The sequence below is a fragment of the Salminus brasiliensis genome, chromosome 7 (genome assembly GCF_030463535.1).
Source record: "Salminus brasiliensis chromosome 7, fSalBra1.hap2, whole genome shotgun sequence".
NCBI lineage: Eukaryota > Metazoa > Chordata > Actinopteri > Characiformes > Bryconidae > Salminus > Salminus brasiliensis.
This window is the reverse complement of record NC_132884.1, coordinates 32,440,787-32,468,727: the sequence shown is the minus strand read 5'-3', so window position 1 is coordinate 32,468,727 and position 27,941 is coordinate 32,440,787. Positions and strand designations below refer to the sequence as shown.

Here is a 27,941-nt window from a genome sequence, read left to right as displayed (position 1 = left end):
CGCCGTGGAGCCCCTGCTGCAGCGCCACGGAGGCCCCGCGCTACGGTTGTGTGTCAGTTTCGCTGGGAGCCGCGGTCGGTGCCGGTGAGGAGGGGGATGGGCGCCTCTGCAAATGTTAAGGACCTGGATAGAATCACAGCCTTGTAACACACAGAGCTGTACCTACCCCATATAAATATCGAGCATAATTGGTGTAAAACAACAACATAAATGGATGCAGCCAGTAGGGATTCAAAATAACATTCGAAGGAAGTGCAATGGCCCAAACAGGAGAGGGTATGAAACTTTCACCCTTCGCGTAAGGGACACTGGGAAGTTTGGAAGGTACCCCGGAGAGGGAGCTGCCTCTCGGCTTACGGCGTGCAGGAAAAGCCGAGGTCGCAAGAAGAGGCCTCGTAGTCTGATCCGCCTTGATGTGGGAATATTTAAACACGGTCGCTTATCAAAATAGGATATTTCATCTGAACTGAGTTGGAATGACGGGCTGGGTAAGTTTTTATGTTTTCATTTCAGTGATTTTTGCAAGTATTAGGCTGTTATGCATCACTAATGGCCAAAGTTACAGCCTAACTTGGCAGCTTCTCCAGCTAGCTGGCCCTATGTGTACGTTATGCGCCTAAGTTGTTGCGAGGTCTCCGCACTTATTTCTTATTTTCCTCGACGGTCTTTTGAACGGAATCACACACGGGCGGTTTTCACAACAACATTAGATAGATAGATAGCTAGTTCATGTTCGTTTAGCTAGCTAACAGTCCCAGTTAGCCTGCTAGCTTGCTATCTGGCTAGTATTTTCTACTTGTCGCTTGATACGGCCAGTATTCACAATACTGTGGCCAGGTCCTCGTGTTATGGGAGCTGCATTTTTCATAAGAGCTGCCGATGTAAACATTTGATGTTTTGCACTTATATTATGGTGTTTGTGTGCACTTTTATACCGATATAACATGTTTACAACCCTGTTATCAGCCAAGACGACGGATTATATGTAAACATGCAGTACATTTGATGATAAATCGGTTAGATTTGGCCTCTGAAGTAGCTGGTAAACTGAGGAGTTTCCTCTTACTTCGGGAGCTGTTAGCTGGGGGACGCTTTCTGTCGGGAAGCCTCGATCGGTTCACAGTCTTGTAACGCCTGTCTTTCCCATTTCTATTTTTGAGAGATGTGGGATTTGCAAACTAGGCAAAGGAAACTGTTAAGAAATGTGGGTTTGGGTTTCGAGCCGTTTTAGAAGGGTTGGTTTAGTGGGTTTTTACACAGAACATGTTTTATTAGGAGCTTGTTAGTTAGCTATAGCTACATTTCATGGAGTTTGTCTGGATAGCAAGCCCAGTAACCTCAGTGTTCAGGTCAGAAGAGCCAAGTTTAGTGTACCCGATTGCATTTCCAGTTGGAGGCTGTGTTAGTGGGATGAATTCTCTCGAAAGACGAGGTTGTTTGTGGTGGACGAAGCAGTGAATTACAGAGATCAATGTTGTTTTGATTTTCAGCGACTTTGGGCGGGTTTCTTTCAGTACTGTGGGTCGTGTCACTATTTCTGGTGTCATTAATTTCGAGAAATTTGATATTTAACTTATGTTTGATGTGAATTCCTGCTTCATTTTTGCTTTGCTCGTCTGGCGTGTTGTGTTCGTGTTGATTTGTTTGTTATGCATGTCCTGTGGACACGATTATGCTCAGTTTGTTTGCGTCTCCGTCTCGTTAAGGACACTTAAAGTAAAGGGGCTCATAGGTTTGGTATCATGTGTTGAACTTTCTTTCGCAAGCCAACATAATGCCAACTCTTAGGACGGTGACTTGCTTTTCTCATTCTCCCCCTCCTCCTCCTCCTCCTCCCCGCTCCCCCCATCCACCAACCCCCAACCTCTTCGGCGGCGGCGGCGATGAGAAATGGGTGGTATTTCTGAGGGGAGCTCGCGTTTCCTTTTTTAGCCTCCATTTTTATTTCAACAACAAGTGAGTCGAAACGACAGGGGAGAGAGAGAGGGCGAGCGAGGGTGGAATGGCTAACGATTTGCTTGCTCCTCTCTCCCCCTCTCCAACAGGGACTTTCCTGTTTAATTATTATAAGAACTCACCCTTTAACACCCCGAGTTTATGAAATCTGTCCGACCAGACATGCTATCTGGGCAGAGTAATCATTTTTTTTTTTTTTTTTTTAGAAATTAGTAATACAACCTGGAATATACAGTGTCGTGCTCTATTAAGAAGTCTCTAGAGGGAAATAACGTTACTCAAGAAGCGTTGACTATCGTTACAGCAACATTATGTAACTCAGGTCGAGCAGTGTGTGATTTGTATGCGTTTGTTCCAAACGAGTGTGTCTGCATGTCATTACAGGTCATGTCAAGCTTGCTAATGGCTAATTTCGATTTTACCAGGACCCCTTCTTTCATTGACCATGAACAAAGGCTGTCTATAGTAGTGCCTGAAACACTTGGTGCTGCTACGCAGCAAATCCGTTTTCGCAGACGAGCCTGAGCTCCAAAAGGACAGTAGGACCTGACCAACACAGACCCTGTTCGTCCTCCAAAGCTAACGACCAGACGTGAGAAGTCAGAACGTTGTATATTATCATTGTCGACCACTTTCAAGATGTCTGAGAGTGAACATATGATTGAGTGTGTCTGTTTCTTGCTGAAAAGCCAATGCAAGTGCAGTCGGTGATTACCTGTTAGGTAACACTGCTGTTTTTCTAGATGTTGGTCCAGAAAGATGAGCTTCATCATTGGTGTTGGGTTTGGGAAAACTGGCACAAGCATAAGATGGTACACACAGGTTTGAATATTCGAGAGAAAAAAAGGCCTGAGACCCAGCTCAAGGGTAATGGGGTGTGTGTGTGTGTGTGTGTGTGTGTGTGTGTGTGTGTGTGTGTGTGTGTAACAGGGTGGCAGGCCTTTACATGACGTGGGCTTGGAGTTCATGTCGAACCTGGAGTTTTACCACCGTCACCATATTCATCTCCCTTTCCGTTGCTCGGTCTCCTTCCTTCCTTTCTCATCTGTGTGAGCGTGGTTGCATACGATTGATCACGCCACACGTTTTCTGAATATGTTTCCATGTGTTATTTTAGTCTCTGCTGCTGCTTTGGCCGCCCTTAACCACATGAAATTCGAGCTCTCTCCCTCACTCACCCGACTTGTTATCTAAGTAAGCCACGCAGCTTTTGTGAAGAGACAAAGAACAAATCTGCTCGAAGGAAACACACAAATGGTTGAGACACGGGAAAAATCGGCCCAGAAGAAAACCTAAAAATTGTTGAACATACAGTTAAACCAGGTCTTGAAGAAAAGGGCGGTTTGAGGGCCTCACCTGCTTGGTCTCAAGATGTGTTTTGAACAATATTGAAAAAATTGGCCTGTTTATATCGTCTAAGCGTGTGTAGCTTATTGGTTGCATTTTTATTAAGATTGTTGGTTCAGGATACAGCCTCAATGTGGTAGCAAACCAAAAGTGAAAGAGTGCTCTTTCTTAAGGCTTTGGCATTTTTTTTTTTAAACAGGCTCTGTTGAACATTAAGTATGGCTTGGATTTCCTGGATTTATTCTTGCATACTGTTGCCCCAAAAGTGGGCCTCCTAGTTTTTTTATTTGTATTGTTTCTCTCTCTCTCTCCCTCTCTCTGCTGTAACATGACGATCTGAAGGAATGTTCAGTCAGAGGGGCAGGACTAGCCCTCTCTCTCGCTCTCTTTTGCTCGCTCACTCGCGCTCGTTCTCTAGCTCTTCCGCTCTCCCTTACTGCTTTTGCTGTCTTTCTCGTGCATTCTTGAGCTTTTTTTGCGTCCTTCCTGGGGGAACACGAGATTTATTTTTGTGAAGCTTAGTGCACAACGTGAAACTGAAGGCTGTTCAGAGTGAATATTTGTGTGGATTTGTACAAGAGAAACCGTGTAAAAGGCCACATAACTGAGGGAAACATTTGAGAACCATGCAGAGCTCCTCAGGAGCTGTTTATTAGACACACAGAGGGACTGAGTTTGAAATATGATGCTGGTCCACCGCCAGCAGAGAAAGACAGGATTCCAGCTCATAGGAAGGAGGGTGAGGGGTGACAGCTTTACAGAGGAGCGAGATATGAGGATGAAGAGATGTCGTTGATGAGAGTAGGATCCAGCACAATCCTTCTGCTCATTGTTTGCATTGGCGAATACACGAGTTGGGCACCGTGTGGCTAGGAGGGATGCGTGATAAAATGGAAGTCATATCTGTATCAAAGGATGATTGTTTAATATGAAATCACATCGTATTGAATTTAGTGTGTGATGCGTCTGTTTTTTTTAATTAGCATTCATTTGTAATCCTCTTTGAATACGTGTTCAACTTCACTGTGATGCTAGTTAGATATAGAAAATCTAGGGTAATGCAGACAGCAGTGTAGTGCCATTTGTAAAATTCGGAAATTGAAAGTGTTGGAGAAATCCTAACATTGATATATGTAGGGTTAAAATGCAGGTATTGTAGTGCAGTATATGATATGATTATGATATGATTATGTGTGTTCCCACTGAATATACATAGTTCAGATCAACAATCATTAATGGTCCTGGCAAGGGGAGACATTTAATTAGGCAGCAAATGAAGACAAATTAGGTAGCAAATGAACAGTCAATTTTTGAAGTTGACGTGTTGGAAGCAGGAAAAATGAGCAAACATAAGAAACCGATCAATTTTGACAATTATGATGGCTAGACGTCGCCCAAGGCCTGTTGGTGCACATAGGGAGCAAAGGATAGCCCCTCTGTGGAGCTACTGTAGCAAAAATGGGTGATGTTAATGCTGGCTTGTGGAGTCCATGCCTCTACGGGTCAGAGCTGTCTTTACAACATGAGGGGGACCTACGCGATATTAGGGAGGTAGTTTTAACGCTGTGGCTGATATGCCACGTGTGTGCATATGTTTAGGCTTCAGTAAGGGCTCTGATGCATATGTACACACAAAATATTGAATATCTGCGCTGTGCATCCTGAGAGGCTGCTAAAAGCGGTTTCTTTTTTTAACCTTATCGAAATGATCACAAAACCGCATGATCAATAATTGTTCCATACTAATCTGAACATGCCTCCATAAAAGCTCCAAAAATGTTCATATAAGCTGGTATGTTCAGTATGTTGGGGAGGGAGGGGGCAGCCCCATCTTGGCTCTGATAGTCAGCAGCTGCTCTGAACGTGTCTGTGGCTGTCTTCTACACTACAAGGGTTAAAAACATGGCGCTGTGACGCCTGCCTCCCTGCCGTTTTCGGATTGGAGCAGTTTCTGAGTTTCTCAGCCAATCGCAGAAGGTGCTTCCATAGATTGGACGCTGCGTGTGCACATATGTTTGTGTTTTAAGGTCGGTGGGGGTGGTGTTTTTATGGCTTCGCTCCATGTTTTCCTGTGCAGCGAAGAGCAAAGGTTCCTGGGAGAAAAACAGAGCATGGAAAAAAAATCACAGGACAATTTGCATGCCTCTTTCCTCCCCTTCCTTTCTCGTTCGCCTCAGGTGCAGTCTGACAAACAGTAGGTTGGAGTGGAAACATATCCGTTATTTTTGTGATCCAGAAACTGCCACGGCTTAAAGATTTCGTATCAAAAGAGAAGGGAAGAGAGAACTCACCTTGAGCCCCTGCCCCCGCTCTCCTATCTCTACTGTGTCCACACAGGCACATGCATGTCTCTTCTTTCAGTCTGCAGTGTGCCTTCTTTCTTCTTTCCTTTTCTTTTTTTGTGAAGGCAAAAGCAGCCATTTTACTTCAAGGGCTTCTCTGACTTTTGCAATCCTCTTGCCTCTTTATTTCAGAGAAACTTAAGTAAAAAAAAAAAAAAGTACTTTTTAAATTTTTGTATTTATCAGGTTTGAGGGCGAGAAAACCTGTTGTCCAAAAGGGTGGGGTCTCATGAAAGGCAAAGGTATCTCATTTAAGATGTTCTTGATATTATTGAGCTCAGTGTGGTGAGAATATAAAATCTGTTGTGGAGTAACAATGTGTCACTTTATATTAAAACACATCTGGTGTTATTGATTTGTTTTTGGGCCCATATGCTATGTTATTTTTATATAAATCATTTGATGATACACTGACTGTATTTGGGAGAATGGTGTCTCTGTCATTGCCACGCCGGCCCAAAACAGTGCTACTGAACTATGAAACTTTGGAGGAGCATGCACATTACCTTTCGCAAGAACTGTGTAACATTGGTAACCCAAGTCATAGTTAGTAGAAATTTTTTATTTGTGACCGCGCAGTAAAATTATGCTCCCGGGAGCAAAATGCTGATTTTTCTGATCTCCATTCTGATTGGCTGCCCTGTGTTGGGCCTGCCTGTGTAAGCCCAGACTGATACTAATGTTACACTGGATAGAAAATAGATATATAAATGTCTGTGAATAGACATATTTTGGAAAGTTTAACAGTGTTAAACTGTTTTATTTCCTTTTGATTTGTGATATTTTGCTTTCTTATTAGTTGTTTCATACAGCAGTTGTCTTAACTAAGGCAGAAAAACAAAACTTGTCAGTCTTTCTCCAGAGCCCCTAGCTGCTGATTTGAATATGTAAACCAGATCTCATATTAGCACTTGGAGATAACATGTTCATAAGGCAAAAAGGCACAGATTTGTTAGCAGAGTCTTTCGGCTCAGGTTTTAGGGACTGGTAAACTCAGTATGGCTGGTTATACAGGCCAGAGTAACAACCTTTGCTGTAACCTTTGCACTTGTACTAACTTCCTGTTTCTCTTGTCAAAAAGAAATGGAAATATTATACATAATTGCCTGTGACAAAATGTCCTCCCAGGCAGCATGATGCATATTTGTGTTTGAGCAAGACGGTGAGGTGGAAAGGCTGATGTCATCATTTTTTTTTCTCAGGTGACTGGTTTGGGTTTTGACCAAACACGTTTTGTACAGTTTAAAGTCACAGATTGCGTTGAGAGGACTGCAGTTTGGATGACGCGTGTCTTATGACCACCATTGTTGCTAAATCTGTCCTGACCACCAGTTCTTTTTTGTAATTTGGGCAGACACTTTGTTCAGTAGAGAGTGGTGTGTTTTGACGGATGTATCTCCAGCATCTGAATCGGCGAGCATTGTCTGCGCTTAAGCCCTATTCGTGTGTATGTAGTCTACTGGGTGGTGATCTCTGGTCATAACTTAAGCCCTATTTGGATTGGATTACTTTATCAGGTGGACATCTGTAATAAAAAGTTCACACATCTTCTCAATAATGAAACTAACATCCCTATGGTAATAATCTTACCAGATTTTTATACCAGAGTTTCTAGCCTGAAGGTTTGCATATCATTGTCATATGATCACAATCACAAAAGTTGCATCTTATCAGTCGTGAAAACACTGTTGCTTATTCCTGTTAAGGACAAAGTGAAGTTCCAACGACAGTTTGTCTCAAATCTTTTAATTCACAAGTTAGAAAATGTTTGATCTCGTATAAGCATCATGGGGAAAACCTTCTTTCCCCATGTGAGACAACATCTCACAACACAGGGATGTGATTCTGGACGGAACTAAAAAGATCAGCCCTTTGCTGAATTTAGTAAAACGCAGCTGGTTCAGCCTGTAATTTTCTCAGAGGACGAGAGAGAAAAACATAGACATGGCCAATCTGGACAGAAATAAAATCACAGAGGAGCCCCCTGGAAAGGGAGAGCTATCCCAATACCCAGTGTACATTTAATCCTGTTTGTATAGTTTTAATATGTAGAATGAGTCTAGAAGAATGCTGGAAAGACCTTAAGTTTTACTAAAGGTTTGACTGGGGTGTCCATATTTCTATGGTAACATTGGTCTATATTTCGCATTATATAATATGATAAGAAAATCAGGAATGGTAGAAGAAGAGAAGAAATGAAAGAGTAAGGACTGGTTAGGACAACAGCAGAAGGGAAGGGAAGCTCCCCCCACCCCCTTATTGCTAGGAGAGGGAGATGATGTCATCTCTCTGTGTGTGTGTGTGTGTGTGTGTGTGTGTGTGTGTGTGTGTGTGTGTGTGCGCACGCGCGCGCATGTCGGGCTAGATATTAGAGCTAGGTCGAGTTGTGTTTCAGTGTTGGGACAGTGAATATTTTTCTCCTAAATGGACTCCAAGCTGTGAACCTCTGCAGTGTGCCGAGGTGTTTTCTTTCAGGGTGAATAATCGTGATGGCACACACAGTTCTGGCCCTTGTTTATTGTATTTAAGAATATTTCTACATAAATAGTGCACATTGGGGACACTGTAGGATTACTTTAGTAGAAGCTCTTTATAAGTTTCAGTTGGCCACTGAAATTGTCTTTTGTGTGAGTAGAGAAAGAGAACAAGAGAAGAGAGGGGAGGGTGATCTTGAAGGTCTGAAGAAATTGAAGCTTTGAGCAGCCCCTGATTGCTGATGTCTGTTCTGGTTTAGTTCAAACACATGTAGCAGGATTGGATAGAAACCTGAATTCAGTGAGCATTAGCATTATCACAGGGTTAACAGAAAAAAATAGGCATTGCTGGGTATAAGTGTTGGTAATGTAATTTTAATAAACGGTTATCTTGCTTTGTTTAGTTGAACACTCAACACTCATCTTTTACTACAGCTCCTGTAGGGTGTGAGGAGGGCCAGAGGTGTTGGGTGAGCTGAAAGGGGTTGGGGTAATGTAAAAATTAAAGACTGAAGTAGAGAGAAGAGATTTCTGATGAATGTTATGTCTCCCATCTTCCTCTCTCCAAAGTGGCCTTTGTTTTCCCCAACTGGAGTGTGTGTCTGTACTGTCTCACTGTCTGTGTGTGTTCATGAAGAAGGAGCCTGTCAGTAAGCAGTCTGAGCCCAGTGTTCAGGAGAGGAGAACAGGAAAATGGGGAGAGAGAGAGAGAATAAGATGAGATCGGGAACAACGGTGGATAGTAATTGTTGTTTACTAAATTGTGTGATGGTGTTTTTTGTCCAAAATACCAAAAAGTACACAGACATAGCTTATTAATGTAGATTATTTTTGGACCGTATTTTACTGAGTTGATGAAAAGGCATATGGGGCAGTCGTGGCTGAATGGTTAGAGTGAAGACTGTCTCCTCCCTCAGTCCACAGCTGAAGTGCCCTTGAGCAAGGCACCAAACTCCCAACTCCTCGCCGGGTTCTGGAGTTGGGTGTGTATGTGTGCTCACTGTCCCTAGTGCACCTTTTAAAAGTGTATTGGATGTTGTGTGTTTGTTTTAAAGGGCCTTTTCGGTCATATCTCTCTCTTCAGCACTTTTCTCTCCCGCAGATCTTTGTTCTTTGTCTGATTTGCAGTTTAGTATAGCTTTTTGGTAAATCTTTGATGCCACAAACAGGTGTGTGTGTCCTTTAGAACAGATGTCAGAGTATGTGTGTAGTGTGTGTGTGTGTGATTTTTTGTGAGTTGTTGGTAAGTTGTGACTTTTTTTTCTTACCCTCCCCCTCCTGTATTCTTGGAGGAGCACATGTATTCACATCTTGCCCAACTTCATTGACGCCTGTTTTTTTAGGAAGTTGAACTATAAAGTGTGAATGAGCTGCAGGTTTTTTTTAATTTCACATTACTAAATGTTTGTGGGAACTTTCCAGTGATTTCTTGTCACTTTGAGTAGTGAAGGGCCAGCAGTGGGCGTTTCAGTTTGAGTCAACCACATAATGCAGTAATGCCACCCATGATTTGCTGCATCATATATGCCACAAATACTGTTGCTTATACATTTCTCCTCCACTATGAAATGGCCCTCTCTATATCCCATAAAGATTATATTTTCTGTTTAGTTTTTTTGTTTGTTTGTTAATTAATTTAATTTCTTTTGTATGGAGTTCTGGAACGTTCAAGGGATAATTCTTAATTCATCTTTAACAAAGTATCCTACTGAATAATGAATTCATGAATGAATGTTTTGATTTTGTAACCACCATGACTAAGAAACAATGTTCACTGTGTATCAGTCATGTATGACGCATTTGATCCGGTTCCTTTTTCACATCTGATCCTTTTAATGAGGTCAGGATCTCTGCCAATACCGATCCATTGTCTAAGATCAGTGCATCTCTATGAATTATCATTAGTCAGTTTTAGGTTTAATTAGCACATTGCTTATATCAACAAGCAGAGAAAAACACTGCATCTATTCCCACCACTGAGACCTAAACTTCAGTCCCAGCAGAGGGTCTCAGTTGTGCTACTAGTTGAGCTACTTGGCATTGGTCTGTGCCCAGTTTAGGTCAACATATCATTGAATTAGGTGACAAAGGTTACCTTTGAGGAAAGTCTAACTACGTTCTGACAGGTTTCCCAACAAATGTAGAAAACAGCTGTTTGGAACTGGCCAGGAGAGAATCTCAGAAGTGTTGTTTTTTTCAAATCTCCAGCAGGAGGGAAGCTGCTAATCACTCTCGAACGTTTCTGACAGTTGGAAGGGATTATTATTATTATTATTATTGTTATTATTGCTGATGGTTGGCCCTGATCTTTGTACAACACAAACATGGGAAAATTGTGTGTGGAACTTCATTAGCCTAGCATAAACATTTTGCATTTTACTGAACTGGAAAGTGTAGAGTATGAAAGACCTGAGTTAATTATAGTTTTCTTTACCATTATCTCATGATCACACCTTACTTGTCTTGTGATCTCAGCATTACATGTTGATTTTTTTTATTTATTTATTTATTTATTTATTTATTTTTTGCTTGTTTGTTTGTTTTTTGTGAGAACAAATGTCTTCTCGAGATAAGGTTTTTTTTTCTTCCCCAAGATAAGTTGAATTGGTGAGATCACGAAGGGAAAAATTGTGAGCATGAGTAAACAATATTCGATGTCTTGAGCACAAATGAAAGTACAGAAAAATGTAATTAACTTATGGTCTTTTTGGACCTCTTTAGTAAAGGCTGTACTAAAAAGAGGCTTAACCATGTAATATAGAGACTCTCAGATATGGAAGTTCTGGTTCAGTGTTATATAATATTTATCACACACATCTGCACATAGTAATACATACATAAACATTTATAAAATGTAGAATTTGGGACTGCATAAACCTGGATTAGCATTACAGGGAAACTTTTTTTTTTCCCGTGCACAAATACGGCAAGAGCCTTTAGTGCAGTAGCTCGCGTTGCATATACATGTGTCTTCAGATATTGGTTAGGAATATCATTCAAATCTACACGTCTGTACAATGGCAGTAATTGTTTAATTACTGTCTGTACACATCTCAAATACTACAGTATTTTATAGTTTATAGTGTAGCATTACAACACCCTTGTTTTGACATTGCCTGGCTAGCTTTTAGCTGTTGCGTGCACGGTTACCAAGTACATTTGGTTTAGTGTCAGCTTCGTAGAATACCATCAGTGCTGATAAATTAGTAGTTAATTTAGACGAAGAGGCTGCTTTTGTCTTCTGTATGTGAAATTGGCTTTACAAGAAGAGAGAAAATGGACCTACGGGAAAAAGAAAAAAGCAAAGCATCCACTTAGAGCATTTGTTCCATGCCAAACAAGTGAAACATCACTTTATTTGTCAAAATGTCAGCCCTGCCCTTTAATTGAATATAAATCTGAGTCTAGCTTTGATCCGTGACTGTAATGACAACTCAGTAAAGTGGCTTTAGTTACTGCACTGTTGATTTATTAGAAGATTAAAGAAGAAGCGAAGCTGACGTGTCACAAGCGTGTTGTTAAGATGGTGTTAGGGCTGGCAGCTCACTTCCACAGAGTCCTTGTCCGCAGTAACTATGGGCCGTTAGCAACCGTATCTATGGGGACATGTTCTAGAACGCAGTGCATGCGGGTGCTAAGATGCTTCCTGATAGGAGGTGAAAAATGTCTTTGCATGTGTGTCAGTAGACACGGCCTTAAAGTTGCTGTGAAGTTTTGTGTTTAGATTATGGTTAATTATTCATTCCTGTACTTCCTGATCCAGTCTAAGAGAGAGAGCGCAGTGATCGTAATAGATTTTAAAATGTGGTTTGCATTTTATGAATCATTCTTTGTTTAAATACAGTGTCATTTCTCCTGTTTCCTGCATTCCTAACTTTTTTTGGAATGATTAATGAAGAATGATTTTTCTAAGCTTTAGTTTGAGGTTGATTTTTTTAATGTTTTTTATTTACCTTTGGTCTGGTGTTGTGGGGAAGCTTCAGAGGATAGGACAACTCCCTTTAAATGACCTGCAAATGATGCAACACTCTCCAGATTTGATTAGAGATGATTGTTGATTGATTGACTTCTGACAATCCAACCAGAGCTACAGCCATAAATAGCCAGTCAGCAATTCTAATGAACAACTCTGTTCTTTTTAAACACACAAATCCTGCCCTCACCACCTTTGATACTCCAATCTATGGATAATAAGCATAATAAAATGACAGACGTGCCCAAGTCATCTTACACACAGCTCTGCCCCCCTTCAGTGCAGTAGAAGAATTGCATCTTATGGGTAGCAAAGCCTTGTTGTGCATGTTTTCTTCTCATGTGCTTATGTAGCTGACATTGAGTGCACATTTAAAAAGTGCTATAGTTTAATTTAGTAGAAATTAGATTTCTAAATCAAAGCATTCATTGTTACTTTGCCTCAAGTACTTTAATTTGATGGAAAGGCCTGTTTCTCTGACATATCTATAGTTGTTGAACACTGAAAGTAGCTACCTCATCATATTAAATATAATGTAGTGTGATCTTAAAGCTGTGTATTAATAAAGGTCTGCTAAAAGTTCTAAATTAGTATGTGTGATGCTTGTTGATGACCCTCAGTGAGGTTAATCTTTGTGACTCTTTATGGCTCTGACAGGCCACCGGTGGAGAATGTTTTGCTGGTGATTTATAATAGACAGCAGGAAAGTATTGTGAAGTTTTGGTCAGTTTCAGGAATCTGCTCTGGACCAGTGACTAATAGTTTTAGAGTAAGGTCATCGTTTGGAAGTGTGTGGTGGTGTGTTTGAAGTGTTGTGTGCCAAACCTTGTAAAGTGTATCTGCAGAGCGCCTGTGCCCCCACCTGACAGTTTTCTGGAATTCCCCTTCGTGATGGGTGACGGAGGCACTTTCACATTGGTGTTTGTGTACCATCAGCTTACTGCTTAAAGCTGTTGCTCATTAAAGAGAAAAGCAAAGCAAGCAATATGTATTTTGGCCCATAATTGTTGCTCTGACCATATGTAGCAGTATTCTAAATTTCATGCCTAGTTCTGCTCTCTCTCCCCCTCCCTCTCTCTACCTCCGTCTAGGTCTCCTGATGTGCGTAAGGTGCTGTGAGTGGCACTGCGGCGCCCCACCTCTGGAGTGGTCTGTCGCTGCCATCCGGACCTCGTGATCCCCTCTTCCCTCCTTCCCCCTCCTTTCCTCCTTTCCCCCTGTCCCTCCATCCCTATCCCCCCCTCCCTCCCCCTTTCCCCCCTCCCCTGCGGCGCTGTGCTTGAAGTCATGAGCATAGCAATCGCACTGGGAGTCACCACACCTGAGACACCTTACACAGACATGGCCGCCGGATCAGAGTAAGTACTGTGTGTGTGTGTGTGTGTGTGTGTGTGTGTGTGTGTGTGTGTGCACGCATGTGCGTGCATGCATGTGAATGAGAAGAATGCAGAGCTTTGAGGTTAGTAGAAATTCAAGCTGTATGTGTGTGTAGTTGCTGAAAAGGCTGAAAGACTGAAACCTCAAAAGATTCAATAATATGATTCAATAATAAGTGTTCAGATATTTCTGATGTTAAGGTCTAAACAATACAAATCTCAGTCTTGTTGCCCTTCTTCCTCTTAAGGGTGGGGATTTTTCCTGGTGTGTGAGAGAACATCTAGCACACTGTGAAAAACAGTCAGAGAAGTTATGGCTTTGGCCATGTAGATTTTGGTCATGGGGTGTGGATAAAATTGTAATAGAATTAACTGTTTAAATCTACAACCTTTCTTTTAACAGTTCAGCATAAAACAGTAGTACAGAGATTGCAGTTTAATCAAGTGAATCGGTAAACATTCTTTCTTTGGAGGCACTACATCCAACAGGCCAGTGTGAACAGTGTGAATGACTTGACACCATTGTCGAGATTTTAACCCCTCCAGTATACTCAAGGGTCATCATTAGTATGACTAACTAGCAGTGGAATCCAACAGCAAACCACAGTCCTGATCTTTAGTTATGGAGTTATGAAAGATGCACTACAGCAAATAGCAACACCAGAATAGCAAGGAAAAATTGTTCCATGTTAGTTTTGCAAACAATCAGATGAATAGTAAAATGTATGAAGTGCAGTTTTTGCAGTTTAAAATAAAAACTAATTGAAATAAAACAAATGCAGTCAGCCTGCTATTGTTGGTTATCTGAGAGATGATACATAAAATCATCCCCAAAGTGCATGGTGTTCTTTATGTAAATATATATAATATTATATAATTATATAATATTATATAATATTATATATATATATTTTTTTTTTTTGCTAAAAAGCATTTATTGCTTATCTTTTTAGAAACAGTGGATTTAAATTGAACTATTTACTACTCAGACCAGAAGAAAATTCCACTCTTGTATACCTTTACATATAAATTGGCTGGTGATTTAGAAATCAACATGTATGAGAAACATATGAACATCTTTAGAAAGATGATGAAATTGCTCAAGTCTCTTTCAGCTTACAGGGTGTAATGTTGTTGAAAAGGAGGAGAGTTCCTGTTTCGTAGGCGTTGGAGGTTACATAAGAGAACCATAACCATTCCTTCATTTAGTGCAGTTCATGTTTTGTTTTTAGAGCTGTACTGCCACCTAGTGGCCAGATCTGCAAAGGTGTTGGGTGTTAAAAGGATGGATCCCTTGTTGTTTCGGTTATGTTAGCCTCTGTAAGTTTTAGATCAGTGGTTCAGAACTAGTGTTTTTTTTTTTTAACTACTTAAAGTCACCCTCTCTAAAGTCCCTTATCATCTCCTTGTAGTCCTGAGTCAGTGGAAGCGAGCCCTGCAGTGAATGAGAAGACATACTCTAACCACAGCTGTGGGAGCGCACAGAATCATGGCTACCGCGGCCTACCTTATGCTGTGAGTATTGCTTCATTCGTGTTGTGTGGAGCTTTAATGAGAAATTAATAGGACTGCAATCCGTGATACTTTGGATGAAAAATATATTTTAAAAGTTAATAGGGTTTATAAGTGGTTATTGTTAGTTGATGTAAATGTAGAAGATGTTATTTTATATAATTCTATTTTGCTTCAGTAAATTTATTGAAATGGAATATTTTAAGTGTAAATGTCAAGCGAACGCAGAAAAACGATCTTACTGGGAATTTTGTTGTGATGCATCTGTAATGCAGACGTGGCCACAGTAGAGTCATGTTAAGGGGGCTTTAAGTAATTTCCACCCTTACTACCGTGTTATTTATGATAAAGGAAGTTTTGAAGTAAAATGTATGTTATCTATAATAGGTTATGTTAAAATGAGATGCTAATTTAATGCATTCTTGATTTTAAAGTTGTCTTGCACCAAACATTTCACAACCATGTTCAAATATCACTCTGTAACTGCTGAATCCTGCATGATTTTTGAATGCCACGTTTTATTTTCATTCCCACCTCCTCCTCTCTCCTTCCCTGCTTTCTTCTTTATCCCCCGCCTTCCTCCTTCCTTTGTCTCTCTCTCTCTCTCTCGTTCTCTCTCCTCTCTTTCTCTCATGCCTGAACACCATTGTTTGAAGATGCAACAGTCTTCCGTTGTGTGTTGTCAGGATCATAACTATGGAGCGCCGCCCCCTCCTACCCCTCCCGCCTCCCCGCTCTCTCAGACCATCATTCCCCGCCTGGAATTCAACGGTGCCCTGGGCCGCCCCAGATCCCGCTTCCATGCCAATGACCCTGACAACTCCGCCGACAGCGAGAGCTCGTCGGAGGAGGAAGAGGGTGCTGTGCCGGCAGGCTGGTGCCAGTGCCGCCTTATGTCGGACGGCTACCTCATCAAATGTGAGAGCTGCAGGTAAGAGGAGCACATATCTGCAGCCTGCTTGGTGACCTCTTGTGTTTAATACCACATTTTAGTTCAGTTATTATAAACCATAAGATGTCTGAAGTTGTCACATCGCATAACGGATTGCAAAATGGATTGCGTTTACATAAAATTTGGAAGTCTAAGTCTGCATTTTTTCTCAAAAAAGCTAAATATCCTCCTCTCCTCAAAACAAGGCTGTACATTGACAATAATGTCATCAAACAATATTACATAAAAACCATAAATGAAATAATATATTAATTAAAAAATACATTCATTATACATTTCATAATGTACAATCTGCTACTGCTGCTATATAATCTACTACTACTTATATATTATTTACTTATTTATTTGTTAGAAGACATGTTGGAAATGCAGATATCTGAACAGAATGTACATTAAAAATAAGTTGTAATTTATATGTAGTACTTGTGTAAGTGTAATTATGAATTTTATGTAATTTGAAAATGATTTAAGTATCACATGTTAACATTTCATGCCTGTCAGTAGAATCTTGATTAATCTCAATTGTGTGGTGTGTGCAGGGGTCTGGACAGGAGGAAAGGGCTGGATGGACAGCGCCGGAAAGCAGACAATGTGTCGGGTACGTGACACAACACAGACACACAAGGTCAGTTTTATTGGTTTGTTTGTGTGTCCATCCAATAATGTGCTCGCTGCGTGTGTTGTGTTGGCAGTAGGAGAGAGCAGTGCTACAGAAAGTGGAGATGAGGAGGTGTCTGCTGCCACAGTGTCATACACAGCCACTCAGCACACACCCACCAGCATCACCCTCACTGTCAACCGAGTCAAACGCAGTAAAGCCAAGAAGAGAAAGAAGAGCACTGAGAAAACACGAGCCACCCCTAAAGCAAAGAAGGTCAAGGTATGCACGCTCACTGAAGGTTCAGTCACACTGTTAAGTGATGTAGGGTCACACTGGGTCAGTGCTGTACACCTGTATTACTAGCCACATGGCATATATACTGTAGAAATATTGCATTCTCTGATCTAAGTTGTTTTAATCTACAGGCCTTTAGAGAAGGCTCCAGAAAATCCTTGAGGATGAAGGTAAGAGCGCTCTTGCTATGACTGTTTCTTAGCAGAGAGCACAGTGGCGTGGACATGGACAAACCACCCAAAAAAAAAAGATTTTAGTTTCTGACATTAGTATTTTCCTGCCCTTAAATTTGACAACTTTGTAACATTTTAATTTGTTCCTCCGCTTCTCTTTAGAACTCAACCAGTGAGGCAAGTGTGTTGGATGAGAACACGGCTGAAGGCTGGGAGACACGTATTCGTCAGTGGACAGACCAGTACGAGGAGGCCCTGGCCAACCAGTACAGCGCTGATGTTCAAATGCTTCTCCAGCTCCACCACTCCGCTAACAAGAATTCACAAAGCCCGACAGCCCTCACCATGGACACCATTAACCGCACAGAGCTGGCCTGCAACAACACTGTGCTCAGCTCTCAGATGCAGGTAAAGTGCTTCCTCTGTTTGAAGTGGTGTCAGATAGACAGACCTTGTATTTGCTTTTGACTTGTGGCATTCTGAGCAAAAAAATAACTTGTGCGTTTGTGTGTGCGGTATAGTTGCAGTTGGGCCGTGTAACGCGTGTCCAAAAACACCGGAAGATCTTGCGAGCAGCACGTGATTTGGAGTCTGACACACTCATCATTGAGTACAGAGGCAAAGTCATGCTGAAACAGCAGTTTGAGGTCAATGGCCACTTCTTCAAAAAGTAAGTGTTTGTGTATACAGCAGTATCGAATAAATCTGGTGATTCACTATTGTATGGTTATATTTTGATGATAAAATAGATTTCAAAATTGTATTAAAGTGGGTTATTCATTCATGTTGGCTATGGACCCTTTTCGAGAGACATAATGACCATGTTTGTTTCTTTTGTTCAGGCCGTACCCATTTGTCCTGTTCTACTCGAAGTTTAATGAGGTGGAGATGTGTGTGGATGCTCGGACATTTGGCAATGATGCTCGCTTCATCAGGAGATCCTGTACGCCCAATGCTGAGGTCAGTAGACAAAGGAAGGATCAGTGAAGCTAATCTAGATACAGATGGAAATGTAGTGTTGTAATAAGTCACTAAATATCAACTTGCCTTTAGTGTTAAACCATCATGTAAGGTTCATGTAATTTTGAGTCACAGCTTCTCATCTTTTGTCTTCCTCACACGATTGTCCACACAGGTGCGGCATATGATTGCAGAGGGTATGATTCACCTGTGTATCTATGCTGTAACCCGAATCTCTAAAGACTCTGAGGTTACAATCGGCTTTGACTATGAGTTCAACAGCTGGTCAGTTCAAGCTCTTGTTTTATTTATTTAAATTATTTATTTATCCCCCCCCCATCATATCAGTCATTTCTGGAGACATGATGCCTGTGAACAACTGTGAACTGACTTTTTCTTCTGCTTGTCTTTTCTGCAGTAATTATAAGGTGGACTGTGCATGTCATAAAGGCAACCAGAACTGCCCGGTGCAGAAGCATAACCAGAGCCCGTCAGAGTCTATGCTGCCTCCATCACAGCACCCACTGCCTACCCTGCCAGGAGCAGAGACTCGCCGGAGACGGGCACGTAGAAGAGAATTAGAAGGGAGTGGAGGCGTTGGGGGCGTGTCTGACGATAGCAACCATCTCCTTGATGAACATGGGGAGACACAAGGAGCTAGTGATGCAGAGGTGTGTGTGGGAGAGAGGGTGGTAGAAAGGGGGGTGTTTCACAGTGCAAGAGGTCTGTGTTGGCTAGCCAAAACTCAAGTTTATTCAACAAGAGGAGAGCTATGGGACATTCCCATTCCAAGTCCAAGTTATCCAGCTAAATCCTATGTTGTCAAATATTTAGGTCACTATATAGAACTCTAAGTAATTCACAGATTTCAGATGGTCTAGGTTTACTTTCTCTTAAAGATGGTGTTGTTGATTATTATTATGGTGATCATGATTTGTTGTTATTTGTTGTTTCTTTAGGAGGGTCTGCTCGATGGAATGAAGCAAGAGGAGGGACATGAGGAGGTAGACGAAACCGGAGTCCTTATATCAGGCAGACGGGTAAGGAGCACTACGTTTTAATTTCACTTTTCTTTTGATAGGTGATATTTGTGAATCACTTTGTTTTAATGTTATCGGTGTTCTCTTTTGCAGTCAAGAGAGGACCGTAAAGCTGAGGCCATCATGCATGTGTTTGAGAATTTGGAAAGGCGGAGAAAACGTGTTTCTCAGGGCATGGAACGGGGTGGGCCAGACGACCCCAAGCAGGAAGGGGTGGAGCCTGAGGACGGTGAGGCTTCATCTCCCATAGTGGCCAACCCTGTTCCAAACACAGCAATGACAGGAGTTTGCACACGCCGGACATCTTTCGCTCTTGTGAGTTCACTTTCACTTTCCCCATCTCCTCTCATATTTTACCCTTAAATTAATGCCAGAGGAAGATTACTTGACATGCTTTGTGTTTGTGTTTGTACTTTACTGTAAATTCGGACAGCAAAGCTGTTAGCAAACGATTACTTTATTACCTTATATTTATTTATATTTATATTTTGTTTGTATTTTGACAGTTTCCTAGCACTTAAGTTGGTTTGTGTTCCTAATTTCCAAGGTGTAGATAAATGGCTGGTGAAACACTCAAATGTTTATGGTTATTGATTTTTCTTCCTTCTTTTCTGTAAGGACCCAGCAACAGTGTCAGAATCAGAAAAGACCCCCTCTACACCTCTTGCTGCCCCAAAACCTCCCCCAACACGCTCCTCAAAACCCAGACCCAAGAGTCGCATCTCCCGCTACCGCTCTGGCTCAGCTCAGCGGGCGCGCAGGCAGCGACAGGCTCTGCTGGCTCAGCAAGCGGCTGAGGCTGGGGCAGCTGGAGGTGAGGAGGGTGGTAGTGCAGCTGGTCCGGGGGAGCTGGGGCTCGGAGATGGGGCTTTGGGGGCTGGGCAACTGCAGGATGGAGATGGCTGTGGAACTGCTTCTGCAGCACTAGGCAGCAAGGCCGGTGTGAGATACCCAAAAACTAAAAAGGTAAGGTTTTGTTATATAACTACTGCCTGGAGGGTCTCAACCACTAGAGCAGCACTGTGTCTCCCCTGTTCTAACACATCTGAATTAGATCTTTAGCTTGACCCATGTGTGTTGGAACATAATTTCTGAAGCTCCCTTTTAAACAGTATTAATATATAATACATAACTGCATTCTGTCATGCTGTTTTGCCTTTGCTCTGTTATTAGTACCTGGTGACTGAGTGGCTAAACGATAAGGCTCCAGAGCGTGTGGAGGAGCCTGTGGAACGGCCACTGCGTATCACGACTGACCCTACCGTGCTGGCCACCACACTCAATATGCTGCCAGGCCTCTCGCACTCACCTCTCATCTGCACCACCCCCAAACACTACATCCGCTTTGGCTCACCCTTCAACCCAGAGAGACGGCGCCGGCCACTCACTGTTGACCCTGCATATGGCTCCTGCAAGAAGGTAAGCAGGAGAGGACAAACTACCTGATAGTCATATCAGCATTTTACTGATATGATTATAGTATTCAGTATTTTACTACTGTTGGTGTAAATACATATTTCTTCTGTTTGAGCAGAGGTGGATAAAGCAGGCGCACGATGAGAGCATGTCGTCTGTTTCCATAGAGGATGGAACTGAGTCCAACTCTTCACACCAAAGTAACAGCAGCAGCACGGCCTCCCTTACCTCCAGACCTGGTAAAACCCTGTCCACAAATCTTTCAAACACGTAGTGGCTTATATGTAAGAGGATATTTAATATTCTACAAAGCCTCTCCTTTCTCTCATTCTATTTTTCTTTGCACAGAACTGACGGCACCCTTTAAAAAGAGGAAGTCGAAGTATGCACCAGAGACAGTGGCCCCACCTCCTGACCTTTTGCTGCGACCTTTGTCTCCAATCACGCCGCCACTGCCCTCGGATCCCTCCATCAGTTCGCTGCACCCACTTCTCACCTCCTGCTCTCTGTATTTAGGAGCTGAGGAGGAGAGGCAGAACGGCGCCATGCTCCCCTACTCTCCTCTCCCCTCTCTTCCCGCCAGCCGCTGCAACACACCTCTGCAGTTTGAGGTAAATATACCCACACATCATCAGTTGTCTTGGCTCTGGTTCAGGTCAACACACACAAGGTGGCCTTTGCACCTCTCATTTCAAATTCTGCAGCCAACTCCACTTTACCACAGTCTGAACATTACCTGTATTGACTCTACTGTGTTCAGAAAACTGTAGTTTTCCTGTGAATTGTAAATGCACTAAAGGAATAACTGCTCTCCTCCACAGAACATCTCATCTCCAGAGACGTCACCTGTACACAGATCAGAGTCTCTTTCTCCAGAGGTGAGACACACGTGTGTAAAAATGTTATATGACTGGCTGAACAGAACAGATTATGAAACAATCATGAGAGTTAAGAGTATGCATTTTATAACTGATGATCAAATCTCTTGAATCAAGCTCTCTTTACATAAGTCATTGCACCCACTTGTGCTTGGGTGCAGTATTACAGTATAATTTTTAGCTCATTTTTGTGTAAAAAAAATAAAATAAAATTTATATCCTTTATACTAAAGTAGATGTAGTACTGGTAATATTACTATATATTGATATATATTAGTAATAATGATGTTGATGTACATAAAAAAGGCGATCTGGCAATGCACTGACTGTCTTATGCGTAACAATCTAATGCCTCTTTACTCTCTCTCTAGCCCTGTTTGCGGCCAGACTTCGATACGCCACGGATCCCTACGTTCCCAGACCTTTCAATGACCTCTAGCCTTGGCAGTCCCGCACCTGTGTCTGAAGACTTTTCCTTGGTTATCCCAGACACTCTGGGTGTATCTGGAGGTGGGAGCTCCCTTACTCCAGGCCCGGTATCCAACACCAGTGATGCTTCCTTGGGCTCACGCTCAAATGAGGCTCAGGCTCGAGAGCAGGTCTTTAGGACAGAGTTTAACCTCATCTACACCTGTTCTCCCCTCAACGCCAACCTGACCACTGGCCCAGTCACTGACCGGCGTCACTCACAGTCAGAGGGCAGCTTCTCTCCTGCTGAGTCCTACTTCAGCACTGTGAGTGGCCAGGCTTTGCATGCAGAGACAGGCTCTGGTTCCCTTTCACCCTTTCCAGAGCCTCACTTCGGGGGCAGCTACCCAGACAGTGGAACACCACCTCATACCAGCAATCCACCACAGAAGAAGAAGGCAAGTACACCCACCTCCGGATATCAGCACAATATGTTGTACTTTAAGTTTAAAAAAAAATTTATAAGCAGTACTCCCTTTAGTCCCACAGCTAAAGGTGGTGTTAATCAGCCAAGGTGTGATTGGTGTCTGTTAATATTTTGTTTTTGTTTTGGAGCTAAAAACCAGTGCAAAACTGTGGAGTCAGGTCAGACATATGTTGGCTGATCTATGTTTGGGTTAAGAGGACAAATTGTGTAAATTTGTTCTCCTAAACTGGAGAATGATTACAAAATTATTTAACGACTGTTAATGTTAACCCGTCAGTTACGTACGCTTCGGCTGTCTTCCTTAAAACTACATTCTGTGAGCTATCACTCCTTGTGTGCAGAAAGGTCAAAGCAATGCCTCTCACTCCATTGAGCTATAAAGCCTGCAGGCTTGACTGGGCTCTTTGCATCTCCACAGATGACTTTCCTGAGGAGAGAGGGGTCATTTACAGTGAAGGCTTATTATTTCCTGCTAATAAGGTGTGAATCAGAGTATTAAGAACAGACATTCATCATTTTCAGAAGTCTGTTCATTCAGTCTCCCACTTGATTCATTCCTGTTCCATAGTAAAACAAATGAAATTCAAACTGTAGTGACTGATTTTGTAATCTGTCAGTGTTTATTTGAATTTGAGTGTGTTTGTGATTGTAGGATAATACAACATTTTAATAGACAGAAATCTTGCAGAATGTGAAAAAATGTAGATTCCTGCTTTAATATTGTATCCCTCGTGTTCACGTAAAAGTGATGTCTTTTTTCTCTTTGTATGAAGCCAAATCAGGGCGAAAGGTTCTTGCCAATGGTTTGTTCTCTCCCCACTTTTCTCCTTCTCCTGTTGCCTCATACTTCATGCATTCCTCAAACAATTTTCCCCTGAAAATTTTGCAAAGTCTTCTCTTTTCCACTTTTTTTCAAGGCAGAGGGCCATGGGGAGTGGCGTTAGTCAGCTGTCAGGCTTGCCTGGTTACCAGGCACTAACTGTAAGGGGCGAATTCAAGCCAGGGCAGAATATGGTGAATATTACATACATGGCCTCCATCTAGAAGTGTGCATGTGGATATTGTTTTGCATTAGCATACAATGCGCCTCTGTCCCCTATACTGCCCCGAATTCCCTTAACATGCATAAAACCATTGTGTACTGTTTTTCACAGACATACACAACATGTGCATCATTCATGTGTTAAAAAATTACATGCCATGCGCTATTAGTAACTTTTGATATGACATTTTAAATTAATAGATTTTTTTCTTTATTATTATTGTTTTTTTTATTAAAGCCTATTTGATGTATCTTAATCAAATGTACTGAGAAGTGTGCCTCATTGTCTCTGTGTTGAGACAATCTGTGACAGTCTCTGTGTTGTGTGTGTTTGTAAGTGGGTGTGGGTGAAGTAAAAAAAAAAAAACACACAGGTTTTATATTGTGACACAGCTTTCTCTGACAGTGGTGCAATTTGATAATGTACATGTAGTTTGTAAACAGATTTTAGTACTTGTGGTGTTTGGGTAAACTGAACCGGTGATGGTTACTTCTGCATGCTGTACCACTCTCATTTCCATTGAACCAGTGGATGGTGACATGTTACATCCTGGGTATTGTCTTAAATGTATTGCTGTGCATGTGGTTATGCGTGTGAGCGTGCCATGCATTTCTTCAATGCCAGTCTCAAGCTCTCGAGCTATGTCAGCTTTTCACACGTTGTATTTCTTCTCTCTCTCCATCTCTATCTCTCCAGGTCTCTCTACTGGAGTACAGAAAGAGGAAGCAGGGAGCACGGGACCACGACCCTGGAGGCACAATAGGTACCCCCACCCGTCCCAGCTCTCTCTGCCCCAGTGCCGAGTCCCCAGGTGGGCCTCGCTCACTGCTGCAGTCCACTGCCTCCCCACACAGTTCCTTCTCCTCTCCAGCCCACCAGGCCTTCCCACAGATAGAGGAGGTCAGTCCCCCGGACCTCAGCTCCAGCATTGTGACTCACTCTCAACCTTCCGGCCCCCGTGCTCCTGACTCCAGCCAGTGGTGAGAAGAGAACTTCCGTGCATGATCACCAAAGATTGATATGCATGTTCACTCTGAATGGAGATTAACATTTTCTGCTTTGTTTCAGGATGGTACCAACATCTGTAGAGAGGCTCAGAGAGGGGCAGGGAGTTTTAGAACGGGTTCTAAGAGGCAATATAAAAATGGATCGAGTTCTTAAAAGGTCGGAAGGTGGAGCGAGTGAGCACAGCAGCAGCCGAGACAAGGATACAGGTATGGAATAACTGCAATAACTTTTGTCATGTGTACATTAGCATTGTCAGTAGCGCAAACTTCCAGAATATCCCAGAAATTAAAGCATTGCTTAGCAAATATTAATGTAGCACTGGTGTCATATTATTTTAGGTGACTGCACTGGTATGTTAAGAGACTAAAAATGAGTATTGAATTTGATTATTTTTTCATTACAAAAAAAAATCTGTAGTTTTCATTTTGAATTAGTAACAGGATAACCGTTCACATGTGTTCACAACGCAAAATGCTGAAGAGGAGTCTTTCTCCTCAGGGAATGATGTGGCAGCATCTTAGTTTTTTTAGTGCAATATTCTGGCTGCCCACCACTAGGCATGTGTGCTCACTATATCACGGTGTGCTCACAAGTGTGTAACACACTACTCTGGTTGTCTAGTCTTATTAACATCAAAGGACTTTGCCTAATTAACAATAAAGCTGCAGCAGAACTGTTGATATTCAGACCCATTGATGGATGCCCAGGTTGTTTTTGTAAACAGATGTTTTATTGGTTTTTAGTATCAAATGTATCAAATGTTTTAATTGTGATGATGTGTTTGTGTGTTATGTTCATAGATGGAGTGGAAGGGGATAGGTATGATCTTTCAAGTTCATCTTTGGCTTCCCCTATGAGGAGTCCTCAGGGGTACAGCCCATCTGTCCACCCGCATCAGGTAAAAATTAATGACTCAGCAAACTTAACTTGAGGCGCCAAACTGGTTGTGAAGTACCCATAGGCCCTTGTTCTGAATGTTTTCTCTGCTCCAACATACTTAATCCAACTAAAAGCTAATTAAGACACCATTCCAGCCACAACCCATTGAAATACTGAAATGTAAAAAGAAGCTCTAGCCCCAGGAACTGCTGAGTTTAGGCGGTTGTTGGTGTATAAAGTAATTTTTCAGTTTATGTACGTTTGTACTTGAGGTTAACAATGGGTCACGTGACATTTTACAGATGCCACCTCACCTGTCAGAATCCCATCAACATCTGGAAAGCCCGGTCTACCACCAGCAGAGCTCCTCCCCCTTCCGTCCCGCCTTCAGCGCCTCCTCTTCACCTTCCTCTTCGTCAGTGGTTCAGGGCTACCATCCGTCACGGCTGGGCACGCCCACTCCTCTACCCCAGGATGCACTCTCCTCATCAGCCCCTTCCTCCTCCTCAGTAGACTCCAGGCAGGCAGGGGTTGCTCTGCATCACCACGGCAGCAGTGGAGGAGGCGTGATGGACATGGCGCACCTTTACTCTGGCAGCCATCTCAAAGCCAGCCTGTTGAACAGCACTCTGTCAGGGTCTGTTAGCCTGTCCTCCAGAAGTCAGGGGCACCCCAAAACAGACAGCAGCGCTGCCCTTTGCAGCCAGCCTTCACATGGATCCAGACTAGCCCAGCCTGCTACAGTTCGAAGCCTAAAACCAGGCAGTCCCGGGCAGGCAGTGCTGCAGGCCAGCTCCAGGCTTCTCTCAGCCTCCGGTGCGCAGCACTACCCACAGCGGCATTTACAGCAGCCCCCTATGCAGGGTTCAGGGGTACGGACACAATCTGGGACCTACTAGGATCCTAAGCATGTTTGTGTGTGTGTGAGAGTGGGAATGAGTGAGTGAGTGTTTGTGTGGGTGTGCACGTATGTGTGTATTTGTGTGTTTGTCGCCATCCTCACCTCCAAACCTGTGGAAAGACTCTGGGTTAGGGGTTGGAACTTGATGTACAGACGTGAGGAGTACGTACTCCACCTCTTGTAATGATCGTTTCCTTTCTTACTTTCTCTATTTTCCTTTTTTCTCTTTTTTCTTTTTTTCTCTTTCACCAAAAAAATCTGCATTTCTGCATTTTACATGTAGTCTAATGTGGACATCATTGTAATCTTTAAATCAGTGAAAATTAAACAATACATAGAAGTTTCAGAGGAATCCAGATTAAAATCATATGTAATTTCAGATTTACCCATGTGCTTTGAAGACATGTACAGACTTAATGTGTAAATTAATTCAGGCACCTGTGCTGAAATAATGGGGAAAAAAATACTGCTGATGATCTAGAACCAGATTGGATCATCTCCGATCAGTTAGAACATTTGGTGCTTTTCAATTTGCTCTTTCATCAGAGTCCAAACTGTCCACTGGACTTTTCACAGATTTTTGTTTTTTCTCCAAGCAAAGTGTTTGTTAGCTTCATCCGTCAGAGCCGTTGAGTCCCCGTTCCTCTTAATCATTCCATTCAGATTAAGTCAGTCAACTCGTCAATCACTAGTTTTCTAGGAGACATAAGGGGGTCTGGATCGGCCCTTTGCAGTTTTCTTTTTAAGTCTCTTTTTCAGTAAGTCTTCTGGATTTGTTTTGTTTTTGTTGGTGGTCTCTCCACATCTGTAGACTCACTCTGTAATACTTGACAACCACAGATCTTATGGTGCTGCAGTTAACTCGGTTTTTGTTTGAATTGATTTTAGGGTTGTGTGAAACCCGGTGTCATGTTTTCCCACTATCAACCTGTTCTAAGATATCGTTGTCATATGGGACTGGTTTTATTTTCATTTTGTTTGAAATGGGGTTCTAGTAAATGTTGCAAAAACCTTTGTAACTAGGAATGCACAGGACTGTTTTGAAATGTAAGCTGCAGAAATATTGTTTTTACTCCGTTATAGGATTTGTTCCCCTAACAGTTTTTTGAATCCTGCAGGATTTTTTTTATTTTCATATTGTTGAGAATTTATTTTTCTCTCCCTTTGACCAATCCTTGCATTCCGTACGCCACTGAAGGGAGGACGAGAGAAGCCGTGGCTGAATGGTTTGATTTAGGAAAAAAAAAGACAGAAATCGAAAAGATAGCTGCTGGGTCTCATACTAAGTATTTTTAACGCAAAGTGCTGCTTTCAGAAGTGTCTGTTTTCTGACAGAATGCTGTACTTTTGTTTGTCGTCCGATATTCGTCTCGCGGTGAGGTCACCAAGTTGTGCCATGATGACCAGCGGATTGGAACTGAATATCTCTCACAAAATGAAACGGATGTCTCTGTTGCATCTTGGGAACTGTAGTCTTTGTCTTGGTAGTCTGTTGGGTGGACCTGAGACGGACTAAATCTGCAGTTGACCGGAAATAAACAGAAAAGGGGGTTTTTGTTTTGTTTTTGTTTGTTTGTTTGGGGTATTTTTCCTCCTTTGGTCACAGGACCTTGCAGAGAGTGGGGGAGGGGATTGGTTCATTTTGTCACCACCTAGGACACCTTTTGACCTTTTTCTGTCAATGTCCCCCTTCGCCATTTATGAAAAGACACAAGGGTACTCCCTAATTAACATGAATGTTTGTCTTTTACAGAAGACTTCAGAGGGGAAAAGAAAAGACTACATGACCCAAAATTTACCAGCACCTTAATTACAGAAGAAAAAATGTTAACAACCAAGAAAACATTTATGTATGATCATGTGTACTTGCATAAAAATGTGTTATATACTGTTCCAAAAAAATATAGTACACTAAATTTGC

The 27,941-nt window shown here is 42.2% G+C and overlaps 1 protein-coding gene across 5 annotated transcripts; it reads left to right on the top strand.

Annotated features, from left to right (window-relative positions):
- The first annotated feature begins 58 nt into the window (after positions 1-58).
- setd5 (SET domain containing 5) lies at positions 59-27,941 on the top strand. Of its 5 annotated transcripts, none has more exons than XM_072684629.1 (25): positions 59-488; positions 13,184-13,450; positions 14,881-14,983; positions 15,667-15,911; positions 16,472-16,530; positions 16,625-16,812; positions 16,959-16,997; positions 17,163-17,408; positions 17,522-17,670; positions 17,843-17,960; positions 18,136-18,245; positions 18,379-18,631; positions 18,920-19,000; positions 19,094-19,315; positions 19,619-19,966; positions 20,174-20,419; positions 20,535-20,655; positions 20,765-21,027; positions 21,238-21,294; positions 21,666-22,160; positions 23,111-23,203; positions 23,929-24,212; positions 24,301-24,446; positions 25,041-25,138; positions 25,422-27,941. In XM_072684629.1, exons 2-25 carry the CDS (start codon positions 13,380-13,382, stop codon positions 26,016-26,018), a joined length of 4,632 nt encoding a protein of 1,543 aa, XP_072540730.1. In that variant the 5' UTR covers positions 59-488; positions 13,184-13,379; the 3' UTR covers positions 26,019-27,941. The 5 variants fall into 5 exon arrangements, with proteins under 5 accessions (XP_072540730.1, XP_072540729.1, XP_072540728.1 ...); XM_072684628.1 differs by having other exon boundaries at positions 15,637-15,911; positions 16,628-16,812; XM_072684627.1 differs by having other exon boundaries at positions 15,637-15,911.

Coding starts and splice junctions, on each gene's coding strand:
- setd5 (XM_072684627.1), top strand. CDS start 13,380: ATGAGCATAGCAATCGCACTGGGAGTCACCACACCTGAGACACCTTAC. Junction 18,632..18,919: donor AAGGAGCTAGTGATGCAGAG/GTGTGTGTGGGA, acceptor TTGTTTCTTTAG/GAGGGTCTGCTCGATGGAAT. Junction 19,967..20,173: donor GATACCCAAAAACTAAAAAG/GTAAGGTTTTGT, acceptor CTCTGTTATTAG/TACCTGGTGACTGAGTGGCT.